We start from the raw sequence: 23,098 nt of genomic DNA on the forward strand, positions 1-23,098 counted from the left end.
GTTCTACATTATTATAATTGCTAGTATGATTATTCATCATGCGAGCTAATTGATATTTTACCAGGTGTTTACAGTTTATATGTGTATTTAATTTTACATTTTACATTTTTTACATTTTTCATCGACCGATTGGCTATGTAAGTATGAATAAAGCTATTTGCGTAATCTTGATTTAATATCAGTATTATGTTAAGATAAAGTTACAATACGTTTTGTATTTTCTATCATTCAGTATCAGTTCCCAATTATTATGTATTTTTTAATAACTGTATATAATAATAATAACTTGTTACTATGTTATTACATTATTTATAATTATATTAAAATTTTGATAAAAACTTTTTTAACTAAACTTTTATTTGAAAATTATTAGCCTTCTACTTTATCGACACGTAAGTCTTACTATTTTATGTTTTTTTCTATTTTGTTATCATTTTCTATGTTAAAACTATTTATATAATTAGTTTTCCTTTATATCAAGGTATTTTATTTTGTTACTAAAAGGATAAAACTTTGTATAATATTATTAATGATACATCCTTCTTTCTATTTCAGTCTATTTTTTATATAAATATTATATATATATTTATTTATATTTTTTTTCTAGAATTAAAGGAAAAATATGATTTAGTATTTAAATGTAGAATTGACTATTTCTTAGACTATATAAAACTTTTAATTCTATTTTATATTATACTATATACATTTAAATTCTGTAATAATATAATACAAATAAATTCAATTAGACAATTATTAACTAATTTTAGCTAAATAATTTTAATAATTTGTATTCAACATTCAATTTCTAAAACACATACAACTATGTACTCTTATAAAAACGTAAGATGTAAATTTTAGATTCAAATAGAAAATAATTAAACATTTAAATGATATTCAAATTTATAAAATACGTAGGAATCATTTTTCATCAAATATTTTTTTTGCAAAATTAATATTAATGTTGTTAATAAATATTATAAAATTTAATTTTATAATTAATACAATTTTTATTTTTGATTAAATTTTCGCAATCATTGTAACTTAATATTGTTTACATAAATTTAAAAATTTTGTTTGAAGATCAGATAATTAAAATTTATTTAACATTTAAACTTTTGAAATTTTTCATTAATATACTTTAATGAACACCCAAAAATATTTTTAGCAATTACAGCCAAACAATATCTGTAAAAAAAGTTTCATTACTTACAATAAATAAATATTGTTGAAGGAGCTGATACAAGCATATTGTTATGTATAATATGTTTAATTTTGAATTTTATGTAATAAATTAAAGTATCTGGTATTCGGTAAAAATGTTCTTTAAAATTAATTAGATAGTTGTACATATTTATTATATATAAATAATGTTTATTCTTTGTTGGCTATTTTACTATATCTAACAATTTTTCTAATCATTAGTTTTTTGTTTTTCAAAAATAAACATTAACGAAATTTGTTACCAACCTGTAACTAATGTGGCAATCAGTTTTTTAATTTTGTAAAAATTATATATACCTTTTAGCCCTACTTAGTGTTCGTTCGTCATAATAACGATAAATATTATATTAGAACATATAATTTAACTGAATACATAAATTTTAAATATTCCAACATGGGATTTTAAATAAAAAAGTTTTTTTGTTTATATTGATGTGTTATCCCTTATTCACTATTTAGTAATCTAAACAAGTAAACTAGCTTCTATGAAACTGTTATTTTTCTTATTACATCGTAGTTTCATTTTGTGTACTCTATAAAATTTTGATTTTATTTTAAAACCTATTGATAAATTTACTTGTGCGAGAGGTCCTCGCCACTATTAAAGCAGACTAGAAACAGGAGTTATCAATTGCATTTGACGATTACCCAACCAAAATTATCGGACTACAATGGAGTCCTCAAGAGGATCGATTTATTTTCTCAATAAGAATGTCTATGGAAACTGACCGTTTCACCACAAGCACAATATTATGAGACATTGCTAAAATCTTTGAACCATCAGATTTTGTCTCACCAGTCGTAATAAAGGCAAAAATGATTTTACAAGAATTATGGTTACATACACTCAAATAGGACGATCCGTTACCATGTCAGATTACTAATTAGTGTCGTATCATTAGAAAGGATCTTTCAGAGTTGAACAAAATTGCGACACCTCGATGGTTTTACACAGAAAGAACATCTACAGTAGAATTGCATGGCTTCTTCGATGCCTCTTAATTGGAAATGGCAGCAGTTATATATCTTGTCATCCACAACACAAATAAGCCTAAAGTTGCATTTGTGTGTGTGAAGACTAAGGGAGCCCCTTTAAAGTGGCTCACTATTCCAAGGTTAGAGCTGGCAGCAGCTTTACTGCTGTTAAAACTTATGCTGTACGTCAAAACCACACTGAATATAAAGGTAAAGGCACGTACTTGTGGACGCATTCACGGGTAACACTTCCATGGATTAAGTCTTACGCATCATAATGGGAAGATATTGTGAGAAACAGGGTCACTCAAATTCTGGAGATTACTTCAGGTGCTCAATAGAATTACGTTCCCGGTACATAAAATCCCGCAGACTACGCTTCCCGAGGACTAACAACAAATCAGTTCCAAAATCATCCACTATGGTTGACTGGACCACCATGGATATACTCATCAGACTTCTGGCCAACTCAGCCCACGCATAGCGTCAAACAATGCGATCACGAAGCACATCCTGGCATCTCACTAGTAGCAACAGCTCACAAGCCGATCTATCACTGGGACATTATTTACAAATATTCAAGTCTTAATAAGTTATTGAGGATCATTGCTCCATGCATCAGGTTTCTTGCAAGTTTGAAGAGAAAGCATGAATCATCTCCAATCAATCAAATATCCCAAAAGGAATTGCAAAATTCAAGGATGTTTTGGATAAAAGCAACTCAATCTGCCTACTTTTCTCACGAACTCAAAATCCTGTAGTATCAAGCAAACTTGCCAACTGCTGATGCATTACACCACTTAACCGCGTACATCGACACCCAACCAATTATTAGAGTTGGCGGAAGACTAATGAGAGCATCATTAACACAAGAAAATAAGCGCCACGATATTCGAAATTTTTCAAATCATATCATTGCTCATACCCATCTCCGAACTCTCTATAGAGGGATCCAACTCACACTGACATACACCCGTAAACAGTATTGAATTCTTGATAGAATCTCACACCTGTATTTGCGTTTTTGTATGTTTTGCTACGTGTGCTGTACATCTCGAGGTGGTTAAAGATTACACAACAGCAAGATTCATCGCAGCATATCGAAGATTCTCGACTCGCAGAAGTATTCCGCATACATTATACTCTGATTGTAGTCTACGTTCATTGGAACGGAAACTGCTTTCAAAAAACTGTTCACGTAAGGTTCTCAAGAACATCATCAGATAACTTCAATCATCTCGAATGAAAGCTCTCAGTGGAAATGAAATCTACCCGCCACGCCTTACATGGGAGGAAAATGAGAAACAGTCGTGAAGACTACGAAATTTCATCTGAGACGTACAATCGGAGAAACCTTGCTTACTTTTGAAGTAATCACTACTTTGCTATCTCAGATTGAGGCAATTAAACTCCAGGGCTCTAGAGCTGATGAGTGACGAGCCCGAAGTTGTTTCGACATTCAACCAAAGATATTTTTCATAGGGAAATCGCTCACTACTATTCCAGAACTATCTTTCAAGGGATAGTCAATGTCAGGTTTGGCTCGCTGGTAATTTATTTAATAATGTGTACAACAATTTTAGTTACAATGGTCGGCTCACTATTTACAACGGCAGCAATCAATTTCCAAGTGCATTAGCCACAAAATAACATTAAGATTGGTTCGTTGGTATTAATCACTGATGAGCGGTTCCCACCTTGTAAAAGGCCTCTCGCTAGAGTAATCAACATTCATCCACGCAAGGACGGGCTGACCAGAGTAGTCACATTAAAAACAGCATCGACGACCATGGTGAGACCAATATATAAGCTTGCAGTACTACCAATTCTTCATGAAGATAACAATCATTAATGAAATTGTTTATGGCGGGCTGAAGCAATTTCCAAGACCGTTGACTAAACAAAAACTTTAACGGTCATCATTTCAAGGAAATTATTCAACGGTTGTTGAAGATTCGGAAAAGCGATTACATCCAAAATGAGTGCCCAATGACCTCCATTGTATCTCTCACCACAGTCGAACCCATTGTTCTAGCGCTATGATCGGTCCTCTGTCTTCAACTAACAAAGCAGCCGCGTAGATATTTAAGGCAAGCACAACATGAGATAGCAGTCATGAGCTAGTCGATCATAGCGACTACTCGGTCATGAGCCAGTCAGCCTAGAATCATTCAGCCAAACCGAGTCAAGCTTTCCGCCATGGTCAGGGGAATTTATTAAAGGACGATGCTTACAAGACAAACTCACTCGCTAGCTCGCAAGATTCAAACTCTCACTAGTGGATCGCCCAGAATGGGAAAAGTCTTCTCTCTTACAAGAGACACCATGCTCTCTCTCTCTCTCTTACGGGGGACGCCGCAGAAGACGTCGGAAAATATGGTCTGTCTGAACTGAAGCCATGGAAAAAGGAAGAAGGAAGAAGGAAGCTCCCTCAGCAGAGTCGGAAGCCAAGTCTCCTTATGCGACCGCATAGCAGCTCAAGGTGCCATCGTCACTTTCCTCTGGGTAGAGTTCCCAAGGATGCAGTAACGAGTATACTTCAAGGATCAGAGACGCTACGTAAGATCCTTTTTATACTAAGTGCAGCTATTACCCTAAGCAGAGACGCTACGGAAGGACCTCTTCATCCTTCCACACCACAAACAGATTGGAGGTGATCAGCAACAAGTTATCACCACATGGCACTACACGAAGAAGTGTCAAGAGATTTACGACCTCCTCTCTTTGCATGTAGTGCATGCTGACGCTAGGTGACAACCGACAAGGAACTGTAAGATCTCAACGATTCTCATCACTAACTTAGAATCATAATGGTGAAACCAAAAAGTAAAACGCATGTGTAACATGTAAAACATGTGTTAAATATTGAATTAATGCACTACCCCTTCCACTTGCCCGTACTTTTTCTCCCACCATTACAACGGTAGTTTTAGTCTAATTCTAAACATTTTGGTTCTTCGAATCAGATGAATGGAATTCTAAAAAAATGTATATAAAATTTTAAGTTTAAAACAATATATTTTTTATTACCAACTAATATGAAAAGTCTAATGATCAAAGCAAAGAGATTTAGTTTATGTTTTACAAATATTAAAATAAGGAATTTTTATTTAAAATTATATATTGAATAAATTTGATTTATTTAAAAGTAGAAAATCAGTGAAAGAAATATTTGAATAAATAACAAATTTATATGTAAACTTCGTTATAAAATTAATTACTATTTAAATTTGATGAATTTTAAGACCTTTTAAAGTTACAATTGTTAATAAGTAAAGTTATTATTTATATATAGATATAATAATTAATAAATTAAGTCTCTTTTAAATATTTAAATATATTTTCCCTAAAAATATTCATAATTTAACAGTATTAAACGAAGAAAAAAAACATTTTATGGTTTAATATATATTTTCATTTTTTTTTAGTTTTATTTTATTCGTAAAAATATTATGATCCTTTTCATTAAGTACATGGCGGAGGTGGTTGTTGTTGTTGAGAGGGAAGGGGCGCTACAGCAGCTACAACAGCAGCAGCATAAGATGAGGGGTCTGATGGATCTAGTAAAGGTGGTGGAGGTGGTAATGTGCCTCCTCTTCCTCTTCCTCGACCTCTACCACGTCCTCTACCGCGCCCCCTCCCCCGTCCGCGTCAACTTCTTCTTTCAGGCATTCCTATATTGCTTGTGGTTTTCTCAAGGAAAGCTAGTGGCCCTTGTAACGAACTACTATTAACACTTGCAACGGGAAATGTCGAGGATCTACTAGTAGAAACGTTTCCTTGATTTAAAAATATACTTTGAGCACCTACAGAAACTCCTGTACCTTGTAGGTTTATGGAAGACGAGCCTGATGTTTGCTGTGCCTAAAATAAAAATTAATGTTTTATTGAATTATTTTTAAAAAATGTAAATGTTTGTTTGTGGAATAATTCTCTAGCTAAAATAGCTCGAGTTAAGTTAAATTTATTTCAGCTTTTAGATTATTTTTAAGAGAAATAGATAGATTTAAGAAAAACTATAAATTTCTATAAATTCTATATATATATAATCATTCTATATAATCTATAATTTTGTATAAATTATTAAATAAGAATAAAAAATATTCGTAATCATAAGTTCAAAACTATACTTAATTATAATAATTATAGTAATATAATCTATTTACAAGTTTGATGACTAGAAAACTTGCGAATTTTAAGCATAATTTAGTTGTAGTCGACATACTCCATATAGATATATGCTTAATAGCTTGATTAATAGATTGATGTACTTAGTAAATGCGCAATGCATAGACAAATGTTTAAATAGTGTACATAGAAAGTCATATTCAAGAATGATAATTGAATAAAGTCGCTGAATTAATGCTTAGGTGCAACTTATAACGTTTAATTACGTTATGCGAATCTTAATGTACACATCAAAATGCTACTTCATTTTCTAGTCTGATACTGGCATTCATAAAATTATGGGTTTCCACTCTCTTTATATATATCAAAACGATTAAAGGTTTAAAAATGTCTGTGACTTTTTTACAATTAGGATTTATTTATTATATTTACGCTTCCTAGAAGTCGTACAAACAGACACCATGAAATTCTGATCCTCCGAGTTTCGTCATAACTATACCCACAATGCATACATGTGTATACACGTATGTAGTCGTATATATATTGTTTCATTATATATACATGCAACGGGAGCAATTTTTTCATCGTGGCTACTCATATGATACACATACATATGAAAGCGCTGCACACTTATAATCAGGCGATGACAAGAATTTGATCAGACACTAGTCATAATAATTCAATTACATAGCAGATATACATACATAAGTTGTATTAACAAAAATATTATAATAACAATTGCCATGTTTATAAATATTTATAAAATATTTTTTCTTAATTAATTTACTATATTTTACGAAAATTTTTAAATTAATATTTTAAATTATATTTCATAATATATTAACATAGTTGTAGTATCGATAAAATTAATCATTTATTTTTATATATATAATGAGAATTATTTTGACAAATTGTTCTTCTGTTTTCTACGTACTATTAGATACTCTTAAAAGTACGATTATCTATCATTTCTTCTTAGTTTCACATGAAAAGATTACATGATCTACATAAAATTATATATATATATATAAACTTTGAATATCAACCGTTTATTTAATTAGATCATAGTAACTTTACTATTGTTATCCATAATAATATAAAAATGTATACTAAAGCAATATGTTAGTTAAACAAGCGCCACATATTTCATTATTTTATACAAATATTTATCCAATACATACACTATTTGATACAATGTTAAATATTTAACTAATATGTATTAATAGAATATTTAAATTTTAATAAATTATTGTAAAAGTTATAGAAAATATAAACTAAAAACTATTTATAAATGGGAACGATTGAAATTTTTAAATCATACTTAAAAGCATCGAAAATAATTTATAATGGTAATAGATAGCAAGCAATAAATTGTATTCCAATATATCAAAAGCTACAAAAAATATGATATTACGTGTGGTAAAATGTACAGAGTTATGAAATAATATTATTTCTTATCATTATTTCACTAAATAGTCATATTACTGTGATTTTTAAAAGCTTTAACTATTAATACAAACCATGTGAATAATTCAATATAATTAAAATGAATTGTCACTTTAATTCGTAATAATGAATAAAACATGGATCCAATATCACTCACCTATCCAATAAATATTATGAAAGTGACTGTAATCGTATAAAAGATCCGTAAAATACTAAAGATAAATTAGTTTGAATTCTTAGTACTTTTGATATATATTTATATATCATGACCTTTGATAAAATATATTTAAGATAATGATAACCTATAACGCGGAAAACAATAAGTAAACACAAAATTTCACAAAGAAATATAACCAATCCACCGTATAATACTTTTTAGTTTTCTATTAAGGTCATAAATAAAAAGTTATTAATTCCAAAAATAATATTTTTAATAATTGTATATTTTATTCTTATATTTCGAGACTAGTACAACTAATTCTCACTACTAATTTTCAACCAATTTTCATTTAATTGTGTATTATAAATTATAATATGAAATATTATATTATAATATTTATTACATATTATATTGTTATTTTTGATAAAATATGATTGTTTTCATTTATTCGTTGAAAAATCTTTCAATTATAGGCACTGTATGAAGATGAAGAGTAGAATATTAAAATTTAAACCTGAGGCATAAGCATCGACGTTTTATTACTGTAAAACTAAAAAAAATAGAAAAAAAGATTTTCGCTTTCTATATGCAATGCAGAGATAAAAATTATAACAAATTAAATATAAAAAATTTATTAATTTACATCTTAATATTCTTATAAAATAACCGCTCGAATAAAAAATTATCGGTAGGTATCAGTAGGTCTGGTGAGAAGTTCCAATGCTTTATAAGAAGAGATTAGTAAATATAATTTGTTTTCTTTTTCGTACCTACATAACATCTCCTAAAACAATTTAGCTAAATAAATTTTCGAACATAGATACAAAATTATCTTACAAACTATATTTTAAAAACTACTACTTTCATATACTGAAACAATCCGATAAATTGTAGTTTTATTTTATTTATTTATAGTTTTATAACATAAATTTATACCTATTAATATATGACTTCGGTCTTCGGACTATAGGCCTTCGGTTCTCGGAAATTCACCAAGCCTTCTAGTCCTTGAATGTTTGTAAACATTTGACAAGCAGAAATCTCGAATCTTCCAAAGCCGGCTAGTCTCCGCATAGCAGCACCTAAGCATTGTTGCCAGCTAGTTACAGCTGTCGCGCAGATATTTACGGGTGCGCGCATCAAGACTCGCGGTAGTTATCACTCAGCAGTTACTCATTACTTAGTGTCAGTTATTTCTCCGAGTCAGTCATCGCTATTAAGCCAAAGTCTACAGCAGAAAAAGTCACACAACTCACGCTCTTTCAGTGCAGCCATTGCAAGGAATACGCATTCAATTCTCCAGTGCGCAACGATTAACAACCAGTCAAGGGCTGACTGCAATACAATAATCCATTCTTACCGGGATTCATGTCGATTACTCGAGCGAGGGGCCACTTGCAAGGAAGGAAGCGTTCATTGGTAATGAGTACCAATGAGCGAATTTGTGAGCCAAACGTGTACAACAATGAATCATGAAAACCCAGAGGGGGCGAGGTACAAAAACTTACAAGGCCTGGATTTGTGTCTTTGCGTGTTTCGCCACATCAACGGTACACTTCGAAGCAGTCTCCGACTATACAACTAACGATTTAATTCCCGTATATAGACGATTCACTGCTCGCCGAGGAATTGCAAAAACATTGTACTCAGACTGTGGTACGACCTTTATTGGGGTGTTCGTTCAAGGTACCTTCGAACAGCAACAAATCAGATGTATTGTGGTACAAGATAATACTCAATAGGAACTCAATCCACCTGTAACGTCCCCCGTGGAAAGCAAGTGCGAAGCTGTGGTAAAATCAGTAAAACATCAGCTAAGATGTACCATCGGAGAAACTTTGCTCAGCTTTGAAGAGCTCACTGCATTACTTACACAAATCGAAGCAATCTCAATTCAAAGCCCTTAGAGCTAATGAGTGACGACCCCGAAGATATTGCAGCACTCACCCCAGGACATTTCCTTATAGGGAGCGCGCTCACAAATCTTCCAGAACCGTCTCTCAAAAAACTGTTAATATCAGGACTATGTCGCTGGTAATTTTTACTACGTGTACAACAATTTTGGTCGCAATGGTCAGCTCACTATTTGCAACGGCAACGATCAATTTCAAAATGGCATCATCCAGGAAATAATATAAAAATTGGTTCATTGGTACTGATTACCGACAAACACTTCTCTCCTTCTTTGAGTAATCAACATGCATCCCGATACGGATGGACTGACCAGAGTAGCGACATTAAAAATAGCTTCTACCATCGTGGTGAGACCAATACACAAACTTGTAGTGCTGCCTATCCCTGAGGATGAAAAATTATCATCAATAAAATTGATGATGGCGGACGGTAACGAAGGTATCAGCAGTCTTTATTGAGAATAGCTACCATATAAATAATCCCATACTCCATTTATCAAATGTTCGAAAGTTTATGTATTTGATCCGATTCGAAGGATTATATATTGAAAATGTATTTAATTGTTATTGAATTATTGAATTATTGAACTTGGCAGTTCGAGCCAGAAAATGAAATACATTTTCAATATTTGATCCTTCCAACCGGAATCAAATAAATAAATAATATCAAGCATTAATGTAAAGATAAGTTTTTTGTGAAGAAAGAATGAATAAAATTTATATAAATTAGAATGATAAAATAATAAGAAAAAGTGATATTATAGATATAAAACTATATAGATTAATGAATATATTAAACCGTGATTTTTCTCAATTTTTATAAAAGGTAATAATGTTTTAAAGGCTTATTACTCATCATGATATAAATACATATAAAGAAAATTTATTCTCGAAAATAGAATACCTGTTGCTGATGTAATTGCTGAATTTGATGTTGTTGTAAGTGCATTTGTTGTTGCTGTTGCTGAATGTGTTGATGTTGCAATATTTGTTGTTGAACTGTTGAATTATTTGAATTATTTATTCCTTGATTTTGAATACTTTGAGTAGAATGGGTAAAACCTAAGTATAAATCTTGTATCAAAAACATAAAGTAATTAATTTAAAATTTGTAAAATATATCACGATAAAATTATATTATACCATTTGGCTGAACCCAACCATGCATTTCAGCAAGCAAATTTTGCCAAATTAATATTTTTTCATAATGCCTTTTAATAAGTTCTTCTTTACGTAGTAACTCAACTTTTAAATCTGTAATGTCTTCCTTTACTACAAGTTCAGGTTTTAGAGCTGATAAAAGAAATCTTTTTTGTAAGAAAAAGGCCTCAACTTGACGTGCTAAATCTATACATCTGAAAGTTATTTGATCAACTTCTATTTTAGTTTCATCCTTGTCAACAGTCAAACCTATACTGTTATTTTCTAATCCGTCATCCTTAGTAAATAAATTTAAACATTGCTGTAACATTACAATATCATATTAAATTTTATCTTTAAATTATACATTGTATCACATGTATATGTTTATTATATTTATGTTCCATGCATATGTATAGTTATGTATATTATATATAGTATATGTATAGTTTTTATATATTCATATATATATATCATATATCATATCTTGTATCATATAGAATATATTCACTTATTTAGATAACTGAGATTATTAGATATTGGTTAAAAATCAAGATAAAACAATAATTTGTATATACATAAGAGTAAGAAAATTAATAGGGAACTGTTGTACAGCAGTACACATTAAAATTAAGACTTCATATCACAATTGAATGTTTATAAACATATTGATGTATTTTTGTTCCGCAATTCATCAATTAGAATGAGTGTTGATAAAACTCTATTAAAAATTTATGTTGTAAGTTAAATGTATTAACTATTTAATGTTATTCTTATTTGGCAAAAAAGTTTGAAACCGAGAAGTTTTAATTTGGGTAGATGATAGTACAATAACTATTAATATAAAAAATTAGAATTAATAAATAAGTACGATAATTAAGATTTTATGAAAACACAAATATATAAAAAATTAAAATTTTAATTCGTAAACGTAAACATTATAAAGGAATATACAACAATGTTATACTGAAATATTATTTTTTTTGTATTTTTCTAGATAATAAATTTGTTTTTCATATACGAAGTAGTTATTTAAATAATTTTATTAATAATGTTAATACGCTATTACCGTGATATACAAAATAGGAGGGCTACTTCTGAGATTAGAATTTTTAATAATAATGTAGGACTAAAAAAATTTTTGTTTTTGTAATATTTCTCAAAAATCTAGAAAAAAATGTTGAATTTATTTCAGATTGCATAATTTTAATTTAAAAGAATTTCATTTAACAAAAATATAACATATAATATATCCTATTAATGATGTAGTCTCTCTTAAAGTCTTTATTATTCATAGTTATTAAGAAAAAAAAACTAAATAAATCCGCATACGGTACTCGTTTAAAAATTTTGTATACAATATTGCTAACACAAGTTATGGACATATAATAGTATTAAAAACTTTTAAAAGGACTTTTAAAACATATTTATAGTTGTAGAAAGATATGAGTATTTAAGCAATGATAGTTTATGAGCTTATAATAAGAGGAATTGAAAAGCAGAGAAATAATAAGAGAGAAGATAAATTGAATTAAAAATTAACGAAATTGAATAAAAGAAACTGAAGAGAAATTAAAACAAGAAAAAAAAATAAAAAATAGAAGTTTACCATATCAACTTATAATCTTAGATAAGGGTTGAATGATAGACAAAAAAAAATTTATTCAATATTTGATTGGAACATAAAATAATTATTAATTTAAAATTACTGTTTTTTTTTACGAAAAAATTTTCAAAAAATTCATATTATTGATATAAAAGTAGTTAATTATTTTGAATTTCAGAACTCATCATCAATTAAAAAAAAAAACAAAGAGAATGAGCTTACTGAATACTGACTTATGAAGACAATGATATTTTAATTCTCATTGGTAATTTCAATATTCATAATTTGAATTGGTAATCTCAATATTGGTAATTTAAATCCACAATTAATCTTTTTATTTCTTAGAATTTTTGACATAAAATTAATATAATGAAAACAATTTATACAGTTACTTATTTCAGAATTTATATTTCTAAGAATGATTATAATAAATATTATTATGATATATGCAACATTATTGGCTTTAAATATATATAATTTGCAATATCGCTTTAACATAAATGATATAAATTGATGGTAACAACAAGTATTTTATGTAGGAAAAGGACCAAAAAAGGAAAATAAGGTTTAAAATGATTTGTTTTTAAGCAAAGATATTTACTAAACTCAAAATCTAATTTTTAATTAAAAAAAGAATTATTGTTTCAGAATTGTATTTCGAAAATACTTTAAAAGATGTGTGCTTAGGAAATTTACTAAAACTATGTATAAATATTTCATTACACAAAATTTTATGTCAAAAATTCTAAGAAATAAAAAAATTAATTGTGGATTTAAATTAACAATATTTTGAAATAGTTTCTTTTTTAATTTTATTCGCTTGGCAAATATGAGTATATATTAAGAACTCTATATTAATGTTCAAATTATTTATAAAACTGTGTTAATATTAATCATTTAATGAAGTTTCAGGCTTTCTAGGACTTGAAATATCTATTTGAAATATTTTAAAAAGTATTTATATATAATCTATTAATCAATAATTCCTAGTCAATTTATTCAGGCAAATCAGTAAATGGAAAATTTTGTATACTTATATAAATAATTCTCTATAAATTATTTATTATTTTCATATGAAAAATACTGATTTTATTATTAAATTTTTACAAATTTTATTTGTAATTCCTTCATTTTATGGATTTTTAGACATAGAGAATGTATTTTTTTTTCATATTTTTATGTCCCTGTATAATAATTATTTCAATCAAAATCTTGTCCATACATATAACATTATCTAATCTTTGAAATTTCAAAAAAAAGCGTGCCAATAAAAATATAACTACTACAGTTAATTAGGAACAAAATAAATTATCAGATATAGATATAAATAAAATATTAATATTAAATTAATATTTAATATTAAATAAAATACTATATATTGATTACAAAGACATTTGACAATAATTTGGACAACAGACATTAACTAAATTAAAAATTTAAACCTTATAAACTATGAACCTATATTTAGACCTTATAAATATAAAAAGAAAATATGAATTTATGATTTTAAAAGAACATGAATTTATTATTTTATTACATAAGAGTCATATAAAAGTCATTATTATAATTTTATAAATATAACTATTTTTCAAAATAGAATATGTATAATGTATTATTTTACATAATTTCATATTGATATCAATTTTGTAATATTATTTATATTCAATTAAAAAAATAATTTTATTAAATGATTTAATATACCATTCTTTGCATATATCGATATAATGAATTTACAATTATAACATATTTGTTTTATTACAATTAGAATAAAATTGTAATATACCTGTATTTATAGTTATCTGAATAACAAAAATCATTTATATTGACATTTTTCTAATATATAAGATCATGATTAATTTATTAGGCATATTTATGAAAACTAAATAAAATAAATAATAAAATTAAACAACAAAAATGTTTATATTTTATTTTTATTATAGTTAGATGTATTATATAAGTTGCATATTATAAAAATCATATTTAAAATTTTATATATTTGAACTATATTGAATTTAATTTCATTTGTTTAGTTTACATTATCTTTTTATTGTACATCCATAATATTTATGTAAACATTGATTAAGTATAAAAAATGTAAAAAATATAAAATTGTTTAAATATAAAAATATATTTCTAATGTATAAAAACTATCTATTGACAAATTTTGTTACAATTAGAGGTATATATTTATATATGGCATGAAATAAATATCCGTAAGGTACAATATGAATTTTATATAACAAAAAATGAAAAATATAGTTTAACATAATATTGTCATCTTAATAGATGTACATATTTACTTATATATTTGAACTAAAATATACTTAACTACGTATCTTATTTTAATTTATAATCTAAATTAGATACTTATTTAAATAAAAATTTGAAAATATATATATTTAGGTTAATTTATGTACTTGGAATGCTTCTTCGAATTCATCAATCAAATTTCCGTTGCCATTTGTCGAAGTTGTCATTCTTGAGAAAAAAAGTTTAAAAAACTTTATACAATTTATAGTTACCTGAAAGTAAGTTATATTAAATTAGTTTAACTTGATCTTAAGATTACGTTAATATTAAACACAACATAAAACTCATAAACCAATCATATTGAAGTATAGCAAAATAAATAAAATCATTCAATACTGATAAAGCTAATTTAATGATATTTATTTCAATTATAAAAATATTGTTGCATTTCATTGCAATGTAATGTAATTAACAGATAAAAAATTTACACATAAAATATAACGTGTAAATAATAAATAAATATTTAAGAAATTTACTTTTTATAGAAAATAAAAAAGAATATAAAAATAATATTGAGTAAGTAATATCGATAACTAGTTTATAAGAATATTCTTATTAATAATTATTAATGAATTGATCTATTACATTTTTTGATAATTAAATCGATTTCATTTTAATTTTCCTAAATTGAAATAATGAAACACGAAACTTAAAAATCTTAAAATATTTATATGTTGAGAATTTATAAATTTCGTAATTCTTGTACTTACTTGAAATGTCAAAATAAATTATTCGTTGGCGAAGTTGATTTTTTGTATAAAATCAGAAATACTTATTTTTGCTATAGATATTAAGTCATAACTGAAACTATATGGATGTATACTGCACGCATGCGTAATTTACTTTCATTATTACCAATTTAAAATATAGTAAAGTTTTAGTTTAAAATTTTTATTGTAACTTATTATCAGTATGATGCTGTTTCTATTTATAATTTAATATATTATTTGAGTACACATGCATACACACACACGCGCGCGCGCACACACACTCGCACACACACACACACACACTTGTTAAAAGAAAAGATCTGTATTAAATATATTAAAGCTATTTTACCAAAGTAATATGTTAAACGTATTAAAGAAATAAATTTAAATAAAAATGCTAATGTATTAAAAATCAGAAAAATGTATATAAACAAAGTTATTGAGAAACTAGATTTTTTAATTGCAGCTCATATATTTTAGTAATACATTCGTAGTATCTCGTTTTCTTTATTTACAAAGTAAAAACAATTATTTTTATTACAAAATATAGATTTATTTATCTTGTTAATATTTTTTGAAGTCGAATGTTTATACTATATTATATTAATGCCCGAGAGCTCTAGAGTTTATGATTTTAATAATAATACTACTAATAAATTTATTAATTTTGATTTAAAATAAAATAATTGGTTTTTTCTCTTTTATATTCAATATTTTTACCTCATTATAGAATGAAGATCTCATTAGCTTATTGAAGAATTATCTTTTTTTAATATATACTACACATTCTTACACACAAATTTTTCTCTTCTTTAACAGTTGTTATTTGTATATATTGAGTATGGCTTATGTATTTAATTGAAGCCTTTGCTAATATTGTAAAAATTAACAGAGTTGTGCATACTCAATTGGAGGGAGTACGGCTTAATTGTGAATAGTTATCCTCAATAGAGACTGCTGGTATACCTTCCTGATAAATAGTACTTCGATACCATGCTTCTTGTAGTCGAATATTTTCTTTTAATGCAGTCAGCACCCTTGACTGCTAATTTGTTGATAGTTACTGGAGAATAAACCCGAATTCCTCGTGTAGTTGCTTCAGTGAGAGAGCGCGATTACCTGAGTAGCTCGTGCACTATCTCGTGGTAAGCTTACCTTAAATATCCACGTGGCAGCTTAGTCAGCTAACAACAAAGAGGCGATTGTGGTGCTTGAAAAAGTGGATATGATTGTGCACTTATTTTTCCGGACCTCCAACTTTTTACAGTAATGATTCTTTTTCAGGTTTTCACAGAAATGATAACCGTTGGAGTTTTTCCAGAAATGATAGCCGTTCGGGTTTTCCCGGAATTAATAACATTCAAGAGATTCTCGGAATCTTGAACACACGGTATATGAAAATGTATTTTCGGCATCTTTTGTTAATAGAAGACGTTTTCAATAAATTAATTTTCATAATCTATTAGTTAAATAATTATCGTGTTTATTGCTACAATATGATCTATTGTAAATAAATGAGCAAGGAATTGCATAAATATACTCTAAAGTATATTCTAAATATTTTGTATTGTTCATTTTTTTTTGTAGATTCTGAAAAGATATATATAATATTTTACTTTAATCTGCTACATAATCTACTTCAATTGTATATAGTAAAATAAGAATGATCATTAGACATTTTCAGGGAAAAGTTAAAACATTCAAATGGACATTAAAAAAATCAATATAAAAGATATGCAATATACCACTTTATAATTCAAAAAAGTTAATTTGTTGGCAGGAAATACAAATAGTTAAAGTGAAAAAGTGCGTTTTCACTTCAAAACACTTCGTTTTTTAAGATTTATGTTAACAAATAATTGATAGTACATAAATTTTGTTTTTTCAGCATCATTGAATAAAAAGAGAATTTTAGATGTTCAATCATATATTTTGAATAATATATGGGAAGAATCATTATATAAATCTGAAAAATTATTTAAGCTAGATAAAATATTACTAAATAATATACTATTAAGTTAAACAGCCATAATAAATAGCACTGTATGTAATATATTTGAATATATTTTAATATATATAATAATGCTATCAAGATTAATAAATTTTATGAAGATTAGACTTTTCATAATTTTAATTAAAAACTGATGATGTAAATTATTGAATGAATTAGTAGTCAAAATATAAAATTTATCATAATAAGGGATAGTTTGACACATCGATTTTATTGAAATTGCGTGTGAATTTATTAAGGACAATCCATAAATATTATAAAATATATACTCATATTTATAAAATCAGTAAATGATATTAAATTTATAAAATTAGATAAAAATAAATCATTTGAAATATTTCAATATATCTATAGTATAAATAAATTAATAATGTATATAATGTATTAATCAATAAAAAACATCATATTAATGTTACACATTATTTATAATATTAGATTTCATAAAAAATACAAAAATATAATTAATAGTCGTTCATTTCGAATATAAATGGCAAAATCGTTAAAGAAAGTTAAAAAATTAATCAAAAGAAATAAATGTAATTGAACAAATTCTTTCCATTTCTTACTTTTATTATAAGTAATTTTGAAAATATTTGTAATTTTAATTTTATAGAATTATAACTTTTATTAATAATAATTCAAACAATAAAGAAATGAATAATTCTTAATTATAAATAAAATTTGTATTTATTAATGATAATAAATATTTTAATAAGGTTTATAGACACAAATTTTTGTATTTGCATCATGTGTATAAGATTCAAATTATATTCTTCAAGAATTGAAAAAGAATTACATTGAGATACTTCCTGAGTATATGAATATGGCCACATTTATCAACAAGGACCTGTGTATATTCCATCAGGAAATTAAATAGCTATATATTAATTTATAATGTTACCAGAAATCTTTTTTTTAATGAAAACAATAAATTTAACAAAAAGAAATAAAAAAACATTTTCAGATGAAATCAGATTTTTTATTATTATTTCAAAACTAATTAAATAATTTATTTGTAATACCTTTTCAATACAAACCTTGATACAATTTAGAACTATACAGGTGAATACCAAAATAATCTAAAAAACAAGAAATAATAGTAAATTTTTTAAATAGTGGGTTTTATATTCACTATTGAAAATAAGCTTTATTGAGAAAATATTTTAGTAATTATTGAAACTATTGTTTACAAATTGTTAAAGCAAGATTTTCAATAACTAAATCTTTACATTTTATTTTATATTACAATACCTATGCACATGCAAACGCATTTATTCACAATACTCTTGATTCAAAACCGCCTAAAAATGCAATTATTTACATATTAATAACAAACATGATCTATCAAACTAAAATGAGAAAAAATTATTGAACTATTTATATTTTCAATACATTTTATTAAAAGGACTGATTATTTAAATATTGTATTCAAATATAACTATTTTTTAAAAGTAAAAAGTAATTTTATTTGATAAATCAGCTTTCAATCTTAAAACAATTTAATACTTAGTGAATAAAATATTTTCAAAGAATAAATGTATTATTTTACAGCATTTGATTCATATATGAAGTATATATTTATAATTATATACATTTTTTGTTCGAACGACTTAAACATATTGTTACAATCACTTTCACCATATATAAAGAACAGTTCTAAAAAAGTATCTCAGGTTTATTTTTTTTTATTACATGTATTTGTAGTGATATTTTATACAATCAATTTCATAATATGTGTTTCATTCTTCTTAAATTCATTATAAATTAATTAGAATTACAATAATTATACATTCCTGATAATATTAAATAATTAAATAATGATGTTTTCATATTTGATTAAATATTGTTTATTAGTTTAAATAAAAAATCTATTATCCAATAAAATTTATAATTATCAAAGAAAAGTTTATTAAGACAATAAATTTTTCTTATTTTCATTTTATTTATTCTTATTCCTAAAGTAATTAATAACTTTGTATTCATTTAATTGATCACTTGGTTTTATATTATTGTTATTTTATGTAATTTACAATTTTATTACTTAAATTTTTAATTAATATCTATTAAGTCATTAAATCAGTATTCTTGCATTTGAAATCTTAAGAAAAATCGTAGTACTTCGATGAGCTAATTTTAAATCTAATTGCTTACCAATTGTATTCCTAGTGTTATTGTTATCGTTGATATTGAATTTTCGGAGATAATGTTTCGAGTAGCTGTGAAAAAATCTATCGAACTTCTTTCTGTGCTCTTAGGTCTTAGTCTTAGTCATGGCGTTATTTTAAAAGTATTAATTGCTACAGAAATTCGGAACGTAGTACTAATCTGCATGTTGCATGGGTAGTAACTATATTTAAAATAAGCATCGCCATTATTAAGTAATATTATACCATGGCTGCATTAATGATACATTATTACCCTCAATGCATTGATAGTACTATAAATCCATCGATATGTTCTCACTATACTACTAACTCTCTTGACACCTGTTGCATAGCTACTGTTTATTTTGGATTATGAATATTTAGCGTTACATTTTATTTTAATAAACTATTATAAATTCATTTTAAAATAAAAAATGAATATATTGCATCGATTATATCTAAAATAAATGAATATTTATGTGATATGTATTAGAATACGTGTTGAATACATAAATATGATTATTGTCTTTTTCTTACACAACTTTTATTTATAAAATTAAAGATAAAACTATTAAAAAATAGATTTAGATTTTGTTAGACAAAATTTAGATTTTGTTGGAAAAGTATTAATGCCATACTAAAATACTATAGTAAATTTCAATAGAATAAATTAAAGTAACTTTTTACAAAAAATAAAATTTTTTAAAATTTATAATAAATTGAATTTTTTACATTATATGAAATTTGAAAATTTCTTATTTTATTGTCTATTATGTACATATAAATATCTAATATATTTATTCAAAATCAAGAAAGTGCTAAATCAAATTTATATTTTTTAAATTTGTTTCATTTTAAAATAAAATTATATAGTTATATAATTAATCATATATTAACTATAAGTGTATTGTATTGTGTTAAGTATTATAAAACACAATACATTATTGTGTTAATGTATTAACTATATTATGTAGTTAATTATATAGTTTAAATTAGAATTCATGAAATTGTTAAAATGCCATTAGTTTTGATCTTACATAAGTAAAAATTTCGTTATTTAATAACAAAATTTTTTTTATATGTTATAAATATAGTTTTAGCATTTTAATAATTATTTTAAATTCTATTCGCCTGGAAAATTTCACTAAAAATATCATTATACATTAATTGTTAAATAACAATAATACTTTATAATATAAACTCGTATTTATAATTTATCAATAATTTTTTAAATATGAAAAATATTTAAAAAATATTTTAAAAAATTTTATTTATGAATCTTTATTTTTATTTATGAAATTTTATCTATTTATATAAATACAAATATAATTTGGCTCTTTGGTTTATATATATGTATAACTTATGTAATTTATATATATGCAGGATAGCTCGACTTTTCAAAAGCTAAACAAAACATGAAATAAATGTTATATGTTTAGAATAAAATACTATAAATAATTTTTGGAAAATAAAATTAATTATTAATGATAAAATATAAAATTTAAAAATTATACATATAAAATTATGTATATAAATTATGCATAAAAACAATAGTAAGTAATATTATCATTGACAGTTATGTATAAATACAATATTAAATTAGGTCGTATATAATTTATTTTATTTGTATACTATAAAGTAATACCCTTATTCCGTAATCAATAATGTTAATTTATAAGTTTGTTATACATATTTGTATTCAGAATATATTTCTTCATATATATATCATCCGCTTCAATAAAGTAAAAATATAATTTTTTTTATAGATATATATTTTTTTCTTTCTATAAAATCGAATAATTCAATTTATATTTAAATGAAGTAAATTATAAAATAATATAAAATTAAAAAAATTATTATTTATTATACGTTTAATACAATAATTTATAAAAAAAATCTACTCATTTTTAAGATTATATAAGTAAGTATATAAAAATCTTTATTCATGTAAGTAGAGGGAATAAGTGAATAGTTGTAAAACGAGAGTATTCTCTCACAAGGTGAAACCTCTGGTAATTCTGTAGTTTTGTTACTGAGTGATACATTGGTCCATTTCAATCTTCGTTTCATAACAACGTAGAATAAACATTAGGTACACCTACTTGAGTTTCAGTTATTAAATCTTACATAACGCATATTTTCTTTCGATTCTCTAAATCTACATGTTTGAATTATATTGATGAATGATTCTCGTTCTTTTTTCTTATAACTCTACTAAAATTCAGTTCTTTATCGAAGCAACCATGTTATTATTTGGTTTTAGTAAAGTAAGTAAATTAAATTTATTTATATTGAAATTCTAAATATTCAATTTATTGCTATAATTTTCATAAATTAAAATATTTGCATAAAATAAAAAACATTATATACAAAATGAAATATTTAGAAAAATATTTTTATGAATGACAATTATTCTAATTAGAAAAAATTTACGATACTTATTATTTGTTTATGTGCAACTTAAACAAAAACTTAAATGTTTTGCCATATAACTTGTGTATATGCATTAAAAGATTGCAATATTTATATTGATTCTTTATACAAAATTATTGTATAAACTCTTAATTAAAGACCGTACTGATATAATTAAACAATTTCTTACATAACAGAGACTTGGTTTTCCAATTCAATTCATATAGGAAATTACATTTTATTAAAATTACATATTTTAAAAAAGTAATTTTTCAATAAAGCTTATGTATTCGAAAAAAATTTTATATAAAAATATTTTAATATTTCAATAACTTATTTTAATATAAAACTATTTCAATATTTATAATTTCTTTTTGTCATTTAATAGTAAAATACATATCAAGTATTTATAATATTTTGTTATTTTAATAAATAATATATGAATATAAATTATTAATTTTATTCGTGAATAAAAGAATAAAATATTGAAATTTAATTAACTAATTTTTAATTTAATCCGTTTTTATTTGTTTTTTATTTGTATTATTGTTATTGATTTTTCAAATAGATTTAAAAAAAAGACAGTTCATATATATTTAAAGATCTTTTCATGTTTTTATGTTATTATGATAAATTAAAAATTATTTTTATACATTAAAATATTAATTTAAAGCATTGTTTTTAATATAAAATAGAATAATCTAATAAAATAATTAATTATATTAATTAATAATTTTTAAAAGAATAAATGAAAATAATAATATAAACAAGTTCTAAATGAAATCAATTACCAAATTTAATAAACAATAGATTCAAAATTACATTTTAATATATTTTAATTTATATTTGATTAAATAATTCGTTAAGATTTTGTAGTCCTATTAAAAAAAACTCTTCTATTATTTTATGAGTATTTACTTTA

At 25.0% G+C, this 23,098-nt stretch overlaps 1 protein-coding gene across 3 annotated transcripts; it reads right to left on the bottom strand.

The window, feature by feature from the left end:
* Nucleotides 1–5,613: 5,613 nt before the first annotated feature.
* MED28 (mediator complex subunit 28) lies at nt 5,614–16,368 on the bottom strand. 3 transcript variants are annotated; one of them, XM_011507102.1, is made up of 5 exons: nt 16,330–16,368; nt 15,007–15,111; nt 10,987–11,305; nt 10,748–10,905; nt 5,614–6,060 (listed from the first exon to the last, which is right to left on the bottom strand). In XM_011507102.1, exons 1-5 carry the CDS (start codon nt 16,351–16,353, stop codon nt 5,848–5,850), a joined length of 819 nt encoding a protein of 272 aa, XP_011505404.1. In that variant the 5' UTR covers nt 16,354–16,368; the 3' UTR covers nt 5,614–5,847. The 3 variants fall into 3 exon arrangements, with proteins under 3 accessions (XP_011505404.1, XP_011505403.1, XP_011505405.1); XM_011507101.1 differs by having other exon boundaries at nt 10,748–10,917; XM_011507103.1 differs by lacking the exon at nt 16,330–16,368 and adding an exon at nt 15,610–15,632 and having other exon boundaries at nt 10,748–10,917.
* Nucleotides 16,369–23,098: the final 6,730 nt, after the last annotated feature.

This window comes from Ceratosolen solmsi, unplaced genomic scaffold, assembly GCF_000503995.2.
Source record: "Ceratosolen solmsi marchali unplaced genomic scaffold, CerSol_1.0 scaffold6, whole genome shotgun sequence".
NCBI classification, from domain to species: Eukaryota; Metazoa; Arthropoda; class Insecta; order Hymenoptera; family Agaonidae; genus Ceratosolen; species Ceratosolen solmsi.

Excerpts from the sequence above, each read along its gene's own strand:
- MED28 (XM_011507101.1), bottom strand. The coding sequence starts at position 16,353 with ATGAGATCTTCATTCTATAATGAG. Across the intron at positions 11,306-15,006 it reads AATTCGAAGAAGCATTCCAA|CAATGTTTAAATTTATTTAC; the intron begins GTACATAAATTA and ends GTAATGTTACAG. Across the intron at positions 10,918-10,986 it reads TGGTTGGGTTCAGCCAAATG|ATTTATACTTAGGTTTTACC; the intron begins GTATAATATAAT and ends TTTTGATACAAG.